This window comes from Erpetoichthys calabaricus, chromosome 4, assembly GCF_900747795.2.
Source record: "Erpetoichthys calabaricus chromosome 4, fErpCal1.3, whole genome shotgun sequence".
Taxonomy (NCBI): domain Eukaryota; kingdom Metazoa; phylum Chordata; class Cladistia; order Polypteriformes; family Polypteridae; genus Erpetoichthys; species Erpetoichthys calabaricus.
In genome coordinates, this window is record NC_041397.2 from 156912127 (window position 1) to 156926606 (window position 14480).

General features: G+C 38.2%; 1 protein-coding gene across 1 annotated transcript in view; it reads right to left on the bottom strand.

Annotated features, from left to right (window-relative positions):
- synj1 (synaptojanin 1) overlaps positions 1-14480 on the bottom strand; it is a 540854-nt gene that overhangs the window by 450409 nt on the left and 75965 nt on the right. Inside the window, 2 exon segments of the mRNA XM_051926623.1 lie at positions 5448-5623; positions 5626-5724. Of these exon segments, the coding sequence (XP_051782583.1) occupies positions 5448-5623; positions 5626-5724 (275 nt within the window).

Genomic DNA, 14480 nt, shown 5'->3' on the forward strand with positions numbered 1-14480 from the left:
CACCTTAAGTTAAAGAAAATGTCAGAATTTCATTGTGTCTGGCACTTTACCATGATTATATAGAGTAGAGCAGATTACACTGCTTCACTGCTGGTTAGAGATCTGGTGGGCAAATATAAGCGTAGCCTTGGTGAACAATTTTGAGGATTTTTGGAAAGGCCTGGATTTTTCAAGAGAGCTGGTCTTTATCTTAACTGGAGGAGACCTTTTGTTTTTTCCCTAAATATGGCAGTGAAACAGCCTGGCTGACTGATCTGAACACCATCCAGGCCGCAGTCTTCTGATCTTAAAATCACAGGTTGTTGTTTATCTCATCTGTTACTATTTTGTAGATGTCACCTAGAATCCCTGTTATGGGACATCTTATACATTTAGCAAACTTTAAATTAATTGATAATCAAAAAATAAGAAGCATAATTAGACCAAGAGATAAAACCAGATCGTCCACCGAGGGTACAATAATAGCATCTGAATTCAAATTAAAACTGTTAAAAAAAAAAATACATCACCAGTTCAGAAATAGCTCTGCAGCTTACAATGTTGCTTATTCAGCATTTGTTCTCTTGGAAAGAATAATATGGTTTACCAAAGTAGCTTTAAGTACAAAATCTGGTTTGTGTCCTCTCACTGAAACCTGGATTAGTAATCTGACACTATTCCATTAGCCAAGGCATCGCCATAACAGATGCACATTCCTTCATGAATCTATAGCTCACCTGAAAACAAAAAAGTGATAAAAGAGAATACAAATTCACCCTGGTTTCAGAGTGTCAAAAACTGGAGCGTAAATAGAGAGCAACAAAGCTGTAAGTCTTTTGAACTGCATGAACAGAGAGTGTTAAAAAATATAAGAAAGGCTCTCTTTAAAGTCCGCTCAGACTATTATTCAAAAATAATAGATAACAATAATAATCCTTGTGTACTATTCAGAACAGTGGGTAATCTAACAAATGGGAATTCGGAACTGCAGTACAAAATATCAACAGGCAATAACATTACAGACTTAATGAACTTCTTTAATGAGAAAATCGAAAAGATCCCAGATCTCAGCATCACACTGAAAATCAAACCCCATCTCACCTTGCACACACCACTTTAGAAATTTTAATCTTGTAACAGAACAGAAAGTCTCAACTTTAATTTCTAAAAAGAAACCTACTACTTGTTCTTAGACCCGGTGCCAACAAAGCTAGTAAAAAGTTCAATGGATGTTCTAGCAGAGCCCATTCTTAGTATTGCAAATAGCTCATTACTGAATGGTGCAGTTCCTGATGCACTAGAAGTGTCCGTTATCAAACACTGGTTAAAAAGGCACACTTACCCACATGCACTTAATTATAGACCCATTTCAAATGTAACCTACCTCTCTAAAATACTTGGAAAAAGTAGCTGCAAATCAACTTCAGCCTCACCTTACACAATTTATTTGAGAAATTAGAGCCTGGCTTCCACCCTGGTCACAGCACAGAAACAGCACTAACGTGTTTTAAGCAGCATTCCGATATCCTCTGATATAAGAAATTCAATTGTAATTATGTTGTTAGATTTGAGCATAGCGTTTGATACCATTGACAATTCTATTTTAGGCTGGAAAAATGACACTGGGCTAAAATGCACTATCCTTGCCTGGTTAAGTTCTTATTTATCAAATCGATTCCAGTATGTATAGAAATGTGCTGAAAGTACTCCACCTTTATACACAATACTGTGTCCCACGTGGGTCATTATTACTGGGTTCTTTTCTGTTTTCACTTTACATGCTTCCATTGATAATTACCATTGGAAAATGCAACATTTATTTTTATTCCTACACATACCCCAGTTATACCTTTCTTTTAGACCAAATGATGTTTCTCTGATGTGGTCTTTAATTCACTAACACAACTAATTGAAGGAGTGGATGGATGAGAATTACTTGTCGCTAAACATTGATAAAGCAGAGATGTTAATTATTGGAGAGAATGATGCTGATTGCAACAACATTTTGTCATCATTTAACTCAGTTGGAATCACACTTAATTTTACTAAATCAGTCCACAATCTATGCATTATGTTTGACACTATTATGTCATTTAAAGCACACATTACAAAACCTATCTAAATGAGGCTTTCTAAAGATGCAGGATACTGAGAAATTAATTCATACAATAATTTCTAGTAGTATTGACTGTTGCAATGCAATGTTCACTGGCAGTTCAAATCATTCTTTATACAGATTTCAGTTAATTCAAAACACTGTTGTAAGAATGATTACAAAAACCAAAAAGTACAAACACATAACTCCAATTCTTAAGTCCTTACACTGGCTCCCAGTTAAATTTAGAGAAGATTTCAAAATCCTCCTTTTAACATATAAAGCCTTAAATGACCAAGGATCTGCTCACTTATCTGAACTTCTCATTACTTATAAACCAGAGACCACACTAAGATCTCAAGATGTCAGCCTGCTGATGATTCCAAAGATTAACAAATTAACAGTGGGAGGTCAAACTTTTAATTACAGGGCCTTAAAACTGTCAAATGGTCTGCCTGCTATTATAAGAGGTGTACCTTCAATTTCAGCTTTTAAATCCAGGCTGAAGACTCACTGCTTCAGTTTAGCATGCCCTGACTAGAGTTGCTGATTAGCTGTGCATACTGCAACTCTGTTAAGTCATTAGTAGTAAATCATAAGTAATACAATATTTATGAAATGTTCACAACCCTCCTCTATTCGGTTTCTCTTTTTAGTAACCTCATGTGGCACTTAGTGCCACTGCTCTACTGCCTATGGAAAATAATAATAATAATAATTCATTACATTTATATAGTGCTTTTCTCAGTACTCAAAGCGCTATCCCACACAGGGAGGAACCGGGAAGCGAACCCACAATCTTCCACAGTCTCCTTACTGCAAAGCAGCAGCACTACCACTGCGCCACCTGCAAGGAAAAGCCATCTCAGATAAAGGAGCACTGGAATCATCAGGTATAAGGGTCCTTACATCAGATTGGCCAGTTCAGCACTGACTCAGCTATAGAATTGCCAGTGGGGGTGAAAGGGCAGCTAGCTGGCTAAGGTCTGCAGCACACTGCATGTGTCTGGCTTGTATCTGACTCCTTTTCTACAATCTTGCAGTGGTTCTACAATTAACAGACATATATTACTGTTTTTCCTTTATGTTAATTAGTTTCTAATTGGTTTTTCATGTATTGTAACAATTCTGTACCCTTAAAATGTGATAGATACTACTCACTAAATATGGACCTATTTTTGCATTTTGCCTTGAGAGTTGTTATGGTGCTCTGCAGCTGCACTTCATGAGGAGCATTATGTAAAAGCAAACTATTTTGTACTATTGCATTGCATTTCTGAGGAGGGCAAGGATAGAGTGGCATCTGGCTCTGTGAAGATGATTACTTGTATTTTGTTTTGGGCATTATATTTTTTGATACCAATTGCCTGCCCAACCTAACTGGAAGAGCGTCTCTCTCTGAATTACCCTTCCCAAGATTTCTTCCATTTTTTTCTTTTTTGAGAGATTTTTCTTGTGTCATTAAAGGTTTCAAGGTTGTCAAAAGCAGGGCTCATTAAAGCTCACTGAGGCATTCCTTGTGTGATTTATAAAAGAAATAAACTGCTGCTATTGTTCTACTGCACACGTGTAATATTTTACAAAATATGTCAGCAGTACAATTTGCATTGCACTTGCCAATCATTTTCTTTTTGCTAGTTATCTCTGTCTACAAGTGGACTCCTCTCCTCTTACAGGAAAAGATGAGAACTTTAAATTTTATAAATCTTGAAACAATCTTTTTCACTGAAGGAATTTAAATACAATTTAATAAAGAGGGAGTAAAAGGGAAATGTTATGCATGTCTGGAAACTTTATAAAGTTAAGATTTTCACCTTATTATCCACAGCTTTTTTTTTTTTTTTTTATGTACAAAAAAGTCATAGTAGTTTTCCATATTAAGATTAATAGATTAATGGATAAATACATCTTTTTTGTAGGTACTTTTTATTATTTGTTCACATTTTTTTCATTAAAGAGGGAACTACATACTAATAGTTAAGTAAAACAATGTAAACTGTTTGTACAGTAGAATTAAGAGTGCACACCTGACACTACTAGCCTGGTGTAAAGTATGTTTTCTAAGACCTTAAGTAAATTGAATTGTGCGTCTAATGTGACACAGTGGCATGGCTGGGCACCTGCTATAGTGACATGTCATTGGCTTATTGCTTAAGATGCTGGTTTATATGTATTACATACATTTAGATTTAACGTAAGTATACTGGAAGAGGAGGTGCTCATTAGTAATAACATAGTTCTTATCACTACAATCAGAAAAAATAATTTAGCTGTTTTTTTTTTTGTTACTCTGTACAATAAGCAACAGTGGCTTTATAATTTTAGACAAGAAAGCCTCAGCAAGTGAATTCTCACAAACATAGTGACAGCTTTCCTCAGAGGTACATCAGATCCATAAATCAGCTTTTTTATATTTTTTGGTTATTAGTTTGCTCTGGTTTTTGGGTTAATAACTGCATGCATTTTTTCCTCCATTATTTTGTCACTTCACTCTAATGCTGGCATTCTTGTCAGGCCACCCAATAAAAAGACCCAGAAAGTAAAAGAATTTTAAATAGAAGTAATAAAAGTCTGAAAATGTTAACATTCTGTACCCGTAAAACTGATCCCTCCCCCCAACACAATAACCTGTTAAATAAATTAAAAAAATAGCAGAATTACTTCAATATAAAGGAAAACATGTATTAGATATCAAAAAAATAATGAAAAAACTATAAGCAAAAATAAACAGTACAGTAACACAAAATTAAAGTGGTACTTCACAAGTAATTGAGCTGCCTCTCAATATACTTATTTTAAAACCTATGCAGATTTTAATATATAATGTATATGCAACATAAATTAAGGTGGGAAATTCAGAAGTATTGCGCTGCCTCTCAATACACTTATTTAAGACTACAAAGATTTTAAAATATATATGTAATACAGCGACAGCCCAATAAAACCCATCCACAAAAGCATAGAAAATATGTACAAGAACACACAAACACAAAATCTATTAAAAAGTAAACCAAAATGAAAGTTTAAATAACACACATTAAGTGCCAGATGTAAAGAGCTGTAGTTAGAAAAAACAGTGAATGTATATAGCATGGTCAGCAGTAATTTCCAAATTAGTATACAGTACCTTTAGAACAACTTATGCAAATATCGTCTGCAATCCATCAACAAGTGAAAACTTCTAATGCACCTGAATACTTTTAAAAATCACCATAGAACTTCATAGCTGTTATTTTTGCTGTAAAATGTGAAAAACTATTGTATTTTTTTTTACTAAAATAACATTCAAAGAGTGCAGCAAAGCAACTGTTTGTACATGAACCAATCGATTACACATCTAAAACATTTTAAAAAAGTAAAGATGAAGCTAAGCTTGTATCTTACCAAAAAATCTGTTGTCAGTGGTATCCTTTTTAATTCTGCGATGGGCACTAAGACTTAGATCTAAACTCACACCAGAAGATGACCAAGCAAAATAAAAGTTTCCAGAATTCAAAACCTTTCGCACATCTGAAACACGGTCCTCATCTGATGGATCATTTCTCAGGAGACAAATTCAGTTGATGCGACTCTAAACACTTCTGAATCTTGGAGTTTTCCAACGGACATACACCCAGTGACTAAGACAAGACTGTGCACCATGCTATCCCCTACAAGAGAAGGCATACATTTTTAAAAGTTATTAGTAAAAGTTAGCAATTATTTTTTAAAACTACTTCACCATTGGTTTTCTTAATATCACAAATGTACACAATAAGAAGCCATGCTGTTAAGTCTAATAATAATAATTCATTACACTTATATAGCGCTTTTCTCAGTACTCATCTAAGACACCTGTGGATAAAAAAAAAAGAAATATTTCTACCAATTTTTAAAACTATATCAATTTCTGAAATACTCTATAGCTATGAATTAATTTATAGCCATTAGGTCATGTAACAAATGCCCTAAACAAGGTCTACTTGAGAAAGTATCACAGAGTTCCACAGGTTAAAAAACCTCCTTAAAATCAGTAGTAAAACAATTTTGTGACCGATTGTAGCTTCCAATTTTTGACAGAAATGGAAAATTCTCTACTTGACATTTTTGGAAACATCATACTATCTTTAAATGTCTCTTGGGTGATTTATACCAGGATAATATTACAGTTTAACAATTTACACATCAATTGAAAAAGGGCCAGAGCAGTTCACCCCTCCTCAGCATGTGAAGAGGTTTTCACTTACAGTTATATTGCTTTTGTTTAACTCCAACACCGTATTGGTCTTTTTATTCTCCCTTACACAGTACCAAAGCAGCATCTTAAAATCAGCCACCCCTGGCGTTTTGGCTGGCATGTTCCCAAGAAAGTGAATTGTGTTTAACAATACTGAATAATACATTTTATTTATTTTGATATGAAACAGATGTCCCTCTCACTCACAAACTAACAAAGCAGAAAAAAATTTTTTAAAAAATCTGTAGACACACACATAAGCTTTGACAAGTGCATTTGTGCTAGTCCAACCCAGAAACCCCCAAACTGCAAAGTTTAAATAAATTAATAAAATGTGGGGTTTATTATCGTGTACATACTAGTGCTGGGTGGCATGACCAAAATTCTATATCATAGCATTTTTCAAAATTATACCAGTTTCACAGTATTTCAACAGTATTTTTTTTCCCCATGCATGATTGGATGTTAACCACATTTTCCACTGCAATTACTGCAGTAGACTGGCTAAAAATAACCTATTCCACTGTCCGAGAATTGTAATTCTAAGGAGGTCAGGAGGCTTGGAGGAGAAGTTCTTGTCGTGAGCGTCCTGGTTGGCAAGGACTCCAAGTCTCAGGCCTGGATGAGAGCGTTACCGAAGCCAGGATCGGGAGGGCCTCCAGACCTGTGAAAGAGATAGGCGGACAGCTGCAGACAGAGAGAGCGTTTCGCCTGCTGCAGGGGCCCTAACCGGGAGAAGCAGGTGAGACGTTAGTGTAAAAGAAGGACCCCGGGCTTAATTGTTTGAAAGGACTGCCTCCAGCAACATTTTAACCTCAGCTTTTTAAAATGATTGGTTTTTTTTTCCATTTATTGTTTTACCTCCATTTTTGTTTTTATGGATTATTTATTTATACTTTAGAAGCACTTCATCTATTGCACTTTGTGGACTTTGTTTTTATTTTTTTATTTTTTTTGATTTATTTAAATAAATGCACTTTTGCACATTTTCATTATCCCCTTGCTATGTTGTTGCCTCACTGTCTAGCTCATCTTGGTAACATTATCAACGGAGTCAGGTTCAAGGGCTCCCGAACAGCAGATGGGATCGTGGAGCAGATCCCGCATCGTCATAATGGGGGTACTTAAACGACCCACCTATTAACTTAGAAATAGCACAACACAAGAACAGGATTTTTTTTAGATGTAATCAATGACCTTTTATTAACACAGTATGTTAAAACCACCAATGCAAGAGAAATCTGCTCTAGAGTAAGTATTATTTAACAAACAGGAAAGGCTTCCGGGGGATAGATGAGCATGAGTCATTGGATCTAGTTGGCCATAATAAAATAAATTTTACAATGTTTTGGGGGCGGCATGGTGGCGCAGTGGTAGCGCAGCTGCCTTGTAGTAAGGAGACCTGGGTTCACTTCCCAGGTCTTCCCTGTGGTTTGCATGTTCTCCCCCTGTCTGCGTGGGTTTCCTCCTGGGTGCTCTGGTTTCCTCCCACAGTCCAAAGACATGCAGGTTAGGTGCATTGGCAATCCTAAATTGTCCCTAGTGTGTGCGTGTATGTGTGTGTCCTGCGTTGGGCTTGCGCCCTGCCCAGGAATTTGTTCCTGCCTTGCGCCCTGTGTTGGCTGGGACTGGCTCCAGCAGACCCCCTTGACCCTGTGTTAGGATATAGTGGATTGGATAATGACCGACTGACTGAATGTTTTGGCATAACACGTATTCAGAAGCTAACGCTGCATAATTATTTATTGATGGGTGAACACTTCCTGAAAGACACAGTTGTCCAAATTGGGTGGGTTTGTGGATACAATTGTGAGTGAATGAAAAGATGGAACTCTGGAGAGAGCAACATACAATTGTCCGTGACTGAAAACTGGTTTTGGCAGGAGGGTTAGAGTTAGTGGGCGGGGCTCTGTCTTGCATGCGTGTGTATCCCATGGTCGGGCGACTTGGTGGATTATATATAGAAAAGCAGCCAGAACCGAAAAGAACAATGAAAAATCAACGTGGCTCAGAGGTGCATGTGGACTGTAGCAGAGACGAAAGCGTATAGCGCTACGAACGGCTCACTAAAAACACTTTAATGAGTTTTAAGCACAGGGAAAAAAAATGAACATTTGAAAAATCTGTAATTTAATAAACCACCAAAAAAAGTAACATTGCAACAATGCACGCTACGAACCGATTGCTGTAAACAGAAGTGAAAAGAACATCAAGCCCCGTGCATTCTTTAACTGCCTTCTCCGTGCAGCCCCCTCTCTCTCGTGTGTCTCTCTCTCTCTGGACAGGGAGAGACTGAACACGTGCAGAAATCATAGATAGAGATAGAGATAGAGATAGATAGAGGCTTTAAAATGTGAAGAGAGTTTAGAAGGTATGGGGCAAGCTAAAAAATGTTTTACATATAATGTAACATAATTTATCTCAAATTTTAGAAGCTGCAAGAAATAAACGAGAACTCTGAGGTGGATGAATAAGGAGATAAAAAGTTACAGTGGGGGGGGAAGAAATATGCAAGTCATATAAGGCTAATACTTTCAGCACTAACCATCAGTCATGAGAGAATGAGAGCTATGTTTGTTGAGAAATAATTTGGACAAGGCAAAAGATGACACAAAGATATTCTTTCACTATAGTAATAGAATGGTCAAGGGGGACATGAAGAATATTAGTAATGGTAAGGAAAGCTAATATACAGGGCTAAGCAAAATGTAGATTTACTGTTTGTATGAAAAAGACATGCAGCTTATGATTATTACAACAGCTTTATTAACTGTATACAGGGCTAAGCAAAATGTAGATTTACTGTTTGTATGAAAAAGACATGCAGCTTATGATTATTACAACAGCTTTATTAACTGTAAAAAATGACACAATGGCACAATGCACATAGGTACGATTTCGTAAGTGCTTAAATTGCTGGCCTTGATTATTTACACATTCTTGTAGTCTACTTGCTACACTCACCACACTTTAATAATAACAATAATACGAAAGAAAGCAACAAATGAGAAGACAAATAATACAAATAAATATACAGTGGAACCTCGAGATACGATCACCTCTGTATACGAGAAATTCAAAATACGAGGAAGTATGAGCGAAAAATTCAGATCTAAATACGAGCATTGGCTCGCGTAACGAGCCACGAGCCAGGCTGTGGGTATAGCTCGCGGCTTAGCGAGGGGGCGTGGTAGCAGTTGCGAGCCGCGATCTGCGGTGTCTGCGTTTCTCACTTAAGTGCACAGGTGGGAAACTGCCCACATCCATGATTGTTCCTGTGGCTGATGGGCTGCAGCTGCCATGTCCTCCCCGCATATATAGAGAAGCGCGAGCCGGTTAAGGGGGAGAAGAAGTAAAAGAAAAGAGAGGAGAGAGAACGGAGGTTGCAGGAGGAGGAGGAGGAGGAGGAGGAGGAGGAGGAGGAGGCAGGCAGGCAGGCAGGCAGGCAGGCAGCGCAGTAGTAGGAAGTCGGTGTGGGAGAGCGAGCGCAGGCTCGCGTGTAGCTGAACAGGCGAGCCAAACAGCTGAAGCAGGACGGTGTAGAGAAGGTCAGCTGCATTAAGAGTGTCTCGCCTGTTGCAGAGCCCACAGGTGAGACGCTAACAGAGAAGAAGCACTGGGGATTGTCATCTGTTTTATAAAGACTGCATCCTTTTGAAGTTTTTAACCTCGTGTTAAAGGATTGTTATTCTTGTGTATTTTTAAACCTCCACTTCACAACTGTTTTAAGGATTATTTATTTAAAGATTTATTGAATGCTCTACTGCACTTTGGACACTTGTTTTGATTCTTTTAATAATCAGTTATATTATTTACCGGTGTTATTTATTAAAGGTAGACTACAGTATATATAATTTATCAGTGTTATTTGTTAGGAAAATTGATTTTTATGTTAATATATTTGGGGTGCGGAACGGATTAACTGGATTTCCATTATTTTCAATGGGGAAGTTTGTTCTAGATACGAGAAATTCGCTATACAATCTCAGTGCTGGAACGAATTAAACTCGTATCTAGAGGTTCCACTGTAATTGATAAATAATAACACAAGAATAAATTCTGTGCAAGCCTAGTTTTGCCCACCCCTGTATATATACTATAGACACTGGAATAGCAAATGCTCTGAACTTACATTTCTCCAAAGTTCATACATGTGAAGAAGTCACTCATTTCTCAAATTATAGGGACCACTAAGAAGGTACTTAGTGATTTGTGAATTAGAGGAAAAAGAACTGGCTAGATAAAACAGTCTGAAAACCAATAAATCACCAGGACCATATAATATTTTTTCTGAAGTGCTTAAGGAAGTTTTTGAGTAGCTATTAATTGTCAGAAGAGGTAAGGTAAGGCTGGAATCCTGACTGGGATGGATGGTGGTTCCTCATTCAGCCAGAAGGCCTTTATAACAGAAGGACAGTAGGAAACGTCCTTCCATAGATGTGAATTTCCCTTGTATGCTGTATGACAGCAAACCGTCTGTGCACCTACAGGCAGCATGGGAACTGTAGTCCCAATGGGCAGTCATATTGGAGTACTTGGGCACCACCAGGGGGACCTGTGAAAAGGACACACCTCTGTCCTAGGTAGGCTCCACCTGACCCAGACATGCTTCTTACTGGTAATGAGATCATACTGGAAGTACTCCCAGGTATGAGCTGTAAAAGAGCTGCTTCACCTTCCCCAGGTGAGTCTGAGTCGGCTGTGGAGGATGGACAAAGCTCACCTGGCAGGATAAACGAAAACTAAAAGGAACAGAGGATTGAGGTTTGTGATGGTACTATTAAAATAAAATAGTTTATCTGAACAGAGAAGAGTTGTCTGTATTGTTGTGTTGGGGTTTGGGGCTCTGAGGTTCCCCATGCAGGCCACAATATTATATAAACCCTTGACAAATATTTCTCTTTGCATATTGAGGAAATTCCTGAAGACTGGAATCTAGCAAATATGATCTTATTGTTTCAAAAGATTAACCATAGGCAAGTAAGCTTAATATTATTATCACAGGTAAACTGTGGGGAAGCCCAGCTCAAGAACTGGTGTGTTAGCAGATGCTCAGTATGGGTTCAGACTTGGAAGGTTGTGCTTCACTAATAAGCTGGACTTCGATGAGAAAGCAAAAAATGGTATACAATAAGATCAGGGAGCTCCACAAGAACAGGTGTTCTATAAATTTGTCTTGCTTTGCTGAATTCTACTACCACAAAAGAAATTAGTAGTTATGCTTTTTCAATCTGTGGTGCCCTATCGAAAAATTCTACCATAAGCAGTTTCTGCAACTTTAATAGCTCAAAGAAATTGATAGTAATTTTTATGTTATAAGGAAATGCTTCTAAATAAACAATTTTTGGTTTTCATTAATTCCTTCATTTCATTTTCCACCACTTATCCAAGACCAGGTAGAGGGGCAATAGTCTTAGCAGTGAGGCCCATACAACCATTTCCTCAGCCACTCTTGCCAAACTCACACTAACCTACCAATTACAGAACAATTTATGAAAATGTGTTTCTTTCAAATACTGGTGACTGTCACTGGTATGATTACTATTCTACTAGAATGTTTTAAAAAAACACCAAGGCAAAAAAGTAATTTACAAAAAACTATTTAATTTTAGAAAATGTCAGTGATCAAAATTAGAGAAGTGTTACACCTGTATTGCAAAAGAAACCTACAAATGAAATTTGTCAATGCTTCTTGAAGATCACAGCTTTCAAAATTTAATAGGATGAGTACAGGCCCTTGCTTTCAATGGTCTTGGCACATCTGCACCCACAGGACATGACCAATGTCTTGCACTGCTCTGGCTTAATTTTGTTCCACTTGTCATCCAGCTTCCTCCACAATTCGTTAAGTTTAACGATAACAGTCTTCTTTGCCATAAGTTTGGTGTAAATTATCTTCTAGTGATCTCAACTGGGTTCAGCTCAAGACTCTGGGATGGACATTTCATCACCCACTTTGCAGTGTGGCAAGGGACATTGTCATGTATAAAAATGGCTGGCTGATTCGGTGATGCTCACAGGGATGGAACTGTACATAGATGAGAGGGTCTGATACATTCCCCTTACCATGCAGCTCTATGACAGGTATGACCCCTGTGGCAGAGAACATTCCCCAAACCATGACACTTGCACCTCCAAAATTTACTTCTTCACACACTTTGCGTTCAGCTTTACCCCAATTCAACAACAAAACACCAAGGTTTCTCATCTGAACCAACTAAGTTAAACTTGCTTTCATCACTGGAATGAATTTTGGACCAGTTCTACACAGTCCACAAGACATGCTTCTCAGCAAAGGCTAGTCTAGCTTTTAATCCTTCTTAATGATGAGAGGCTTGGTCACTGCAGAGTGGGCCTTCAGTCCCAATACTCTTAGATGACAGACACTGTATATCAACACAAATTCTTGCCCTATTCAGCATTGAATTGGTGAGCAATACCAGCTGCAGTATTGAACCGTTCCCCCACTAAGTTTCTCTGTATCATTCTGTTTTTTTATGCACTCATCTTACATGGGTGACAGGCCTTTTTTGGGACTTGAACGACTGTTTCTTTGGAAAGCTTCAATATTTGAGAAATTATGCTCTTGAAATGACCAGCTTATTTTCAAGTGGCTGAGAGGGCCATCCCATTCGTCTTCATCTAAACAACCTGATGTTGCAGCATTTCAGTTACCTTAGATCAGATCACCAACTTGAAAAATGCCTACTAATGTTGACTGTTCAGTTGGTGTTGACTGGTATTTCAAGTCATTGCCAGAATATAACCAGCTGTTAACTAGTACAACTCGTTCCCTAATTTTAATTGCTGACTTTTTTCAATTATCTTGTTCAAATCTTTCATTTTATGATGTGGAATAATTTTCCCTGATGAAATATAATTACAATATCCATCCATCCATCTATTATCCAACCTGCTATACCCTAACTACAGGGATAGTAAGGATAATATTTTATTATATTGTACATAATTACAATATTTCTCTTCTATTCTGTTTGATTCAAATATGCAGTGACTTTGTAAATTACAAAAATGTAATTTGTTCTCTAATTTTAAAAGTTACTTTATTTCTATCAGCAGGCCTGGGTCTTCCATGGGATCTCCATCCTTTCAGTCACTACTACGGACTGGTATAGCATCCGCATAACTGCACTTGCTTCCCCAATCCGTCTCTCAATTTCACTATGCATGTCTTTTTCCCCTCGTTCAGGTGAACAACATCCCCAAAGATGCTTAAACTCGTTCACTTGAAGCAATAACTCATATCCAACTGCAGAGGACAGTCCACCTTTTTTCCTACTGAGGATCATTGCCTCAGATCTGGAGGTGCTGATCCTCATCCCCTGCCACTTCACACTCAGTTGCAAACCATCCCAATGCACGCTGGAGTTCACAGCTGATAAAGCCAACAGGTCCACCTCATCTGTTGAAAGAAGTAGCACAATTCTAATGCAACAGAACTGGAACACTCTCACATTCCACTTCTGTGCCTTGATATCCTATCCATGAAAATCAAAAGCAAGTTAGGAGACAAATCAAAGCTCTAGCAGAGTTCCACACACCAGACACAGCTCTCATTGTGATTATATAATCAGTGATCAAATAGCTCTTACTAAGAACCCCAGTACTTCATGCTCTTCCCCCACAGATTTCTTTGAGGAACATGGTCACACACCTTCTCTAAGTCCATAAAACCCATGTAGATGACTGGACGTACTCCCATGGCCCCTCCAGGATCCTCAGGAGGGTAACGAGCTGGCCCACTATTCCATGATCTGAAAAGAATCCACATTACTGCTCCTCCTGGATTTGAGGTCCCACAACGGGAAGTCTCTCCTTTCCAGCACCCTGGCATAAACCCCAAAGGTTGCACAACACCATCTGGATCTCCATTTAATAAAGGGGACCACCCTGGTCTGCCATTCTAGGGGCACTGCTCCAGACAGCCATGCAATATTGAAAGCTATGCCAGCCCAACAATAACCAGAGCCTTAAGTATTTCTGGGCAGATCTTATATGTCCCTGGGGCACTGCCAATGTGGAATTGCTTACCTGCTTCAGTGACCTCCCTCAAGGAAATGGGCATTGATTCTCCAACAGCTTCTGTGTTCTGCCTCCTCCAGTGTCCATTGGGTTCAGGAGCTCCGCAAACTGTGCCTTCTTCAATCAAACTGTGTCCTCAGTCTGGGT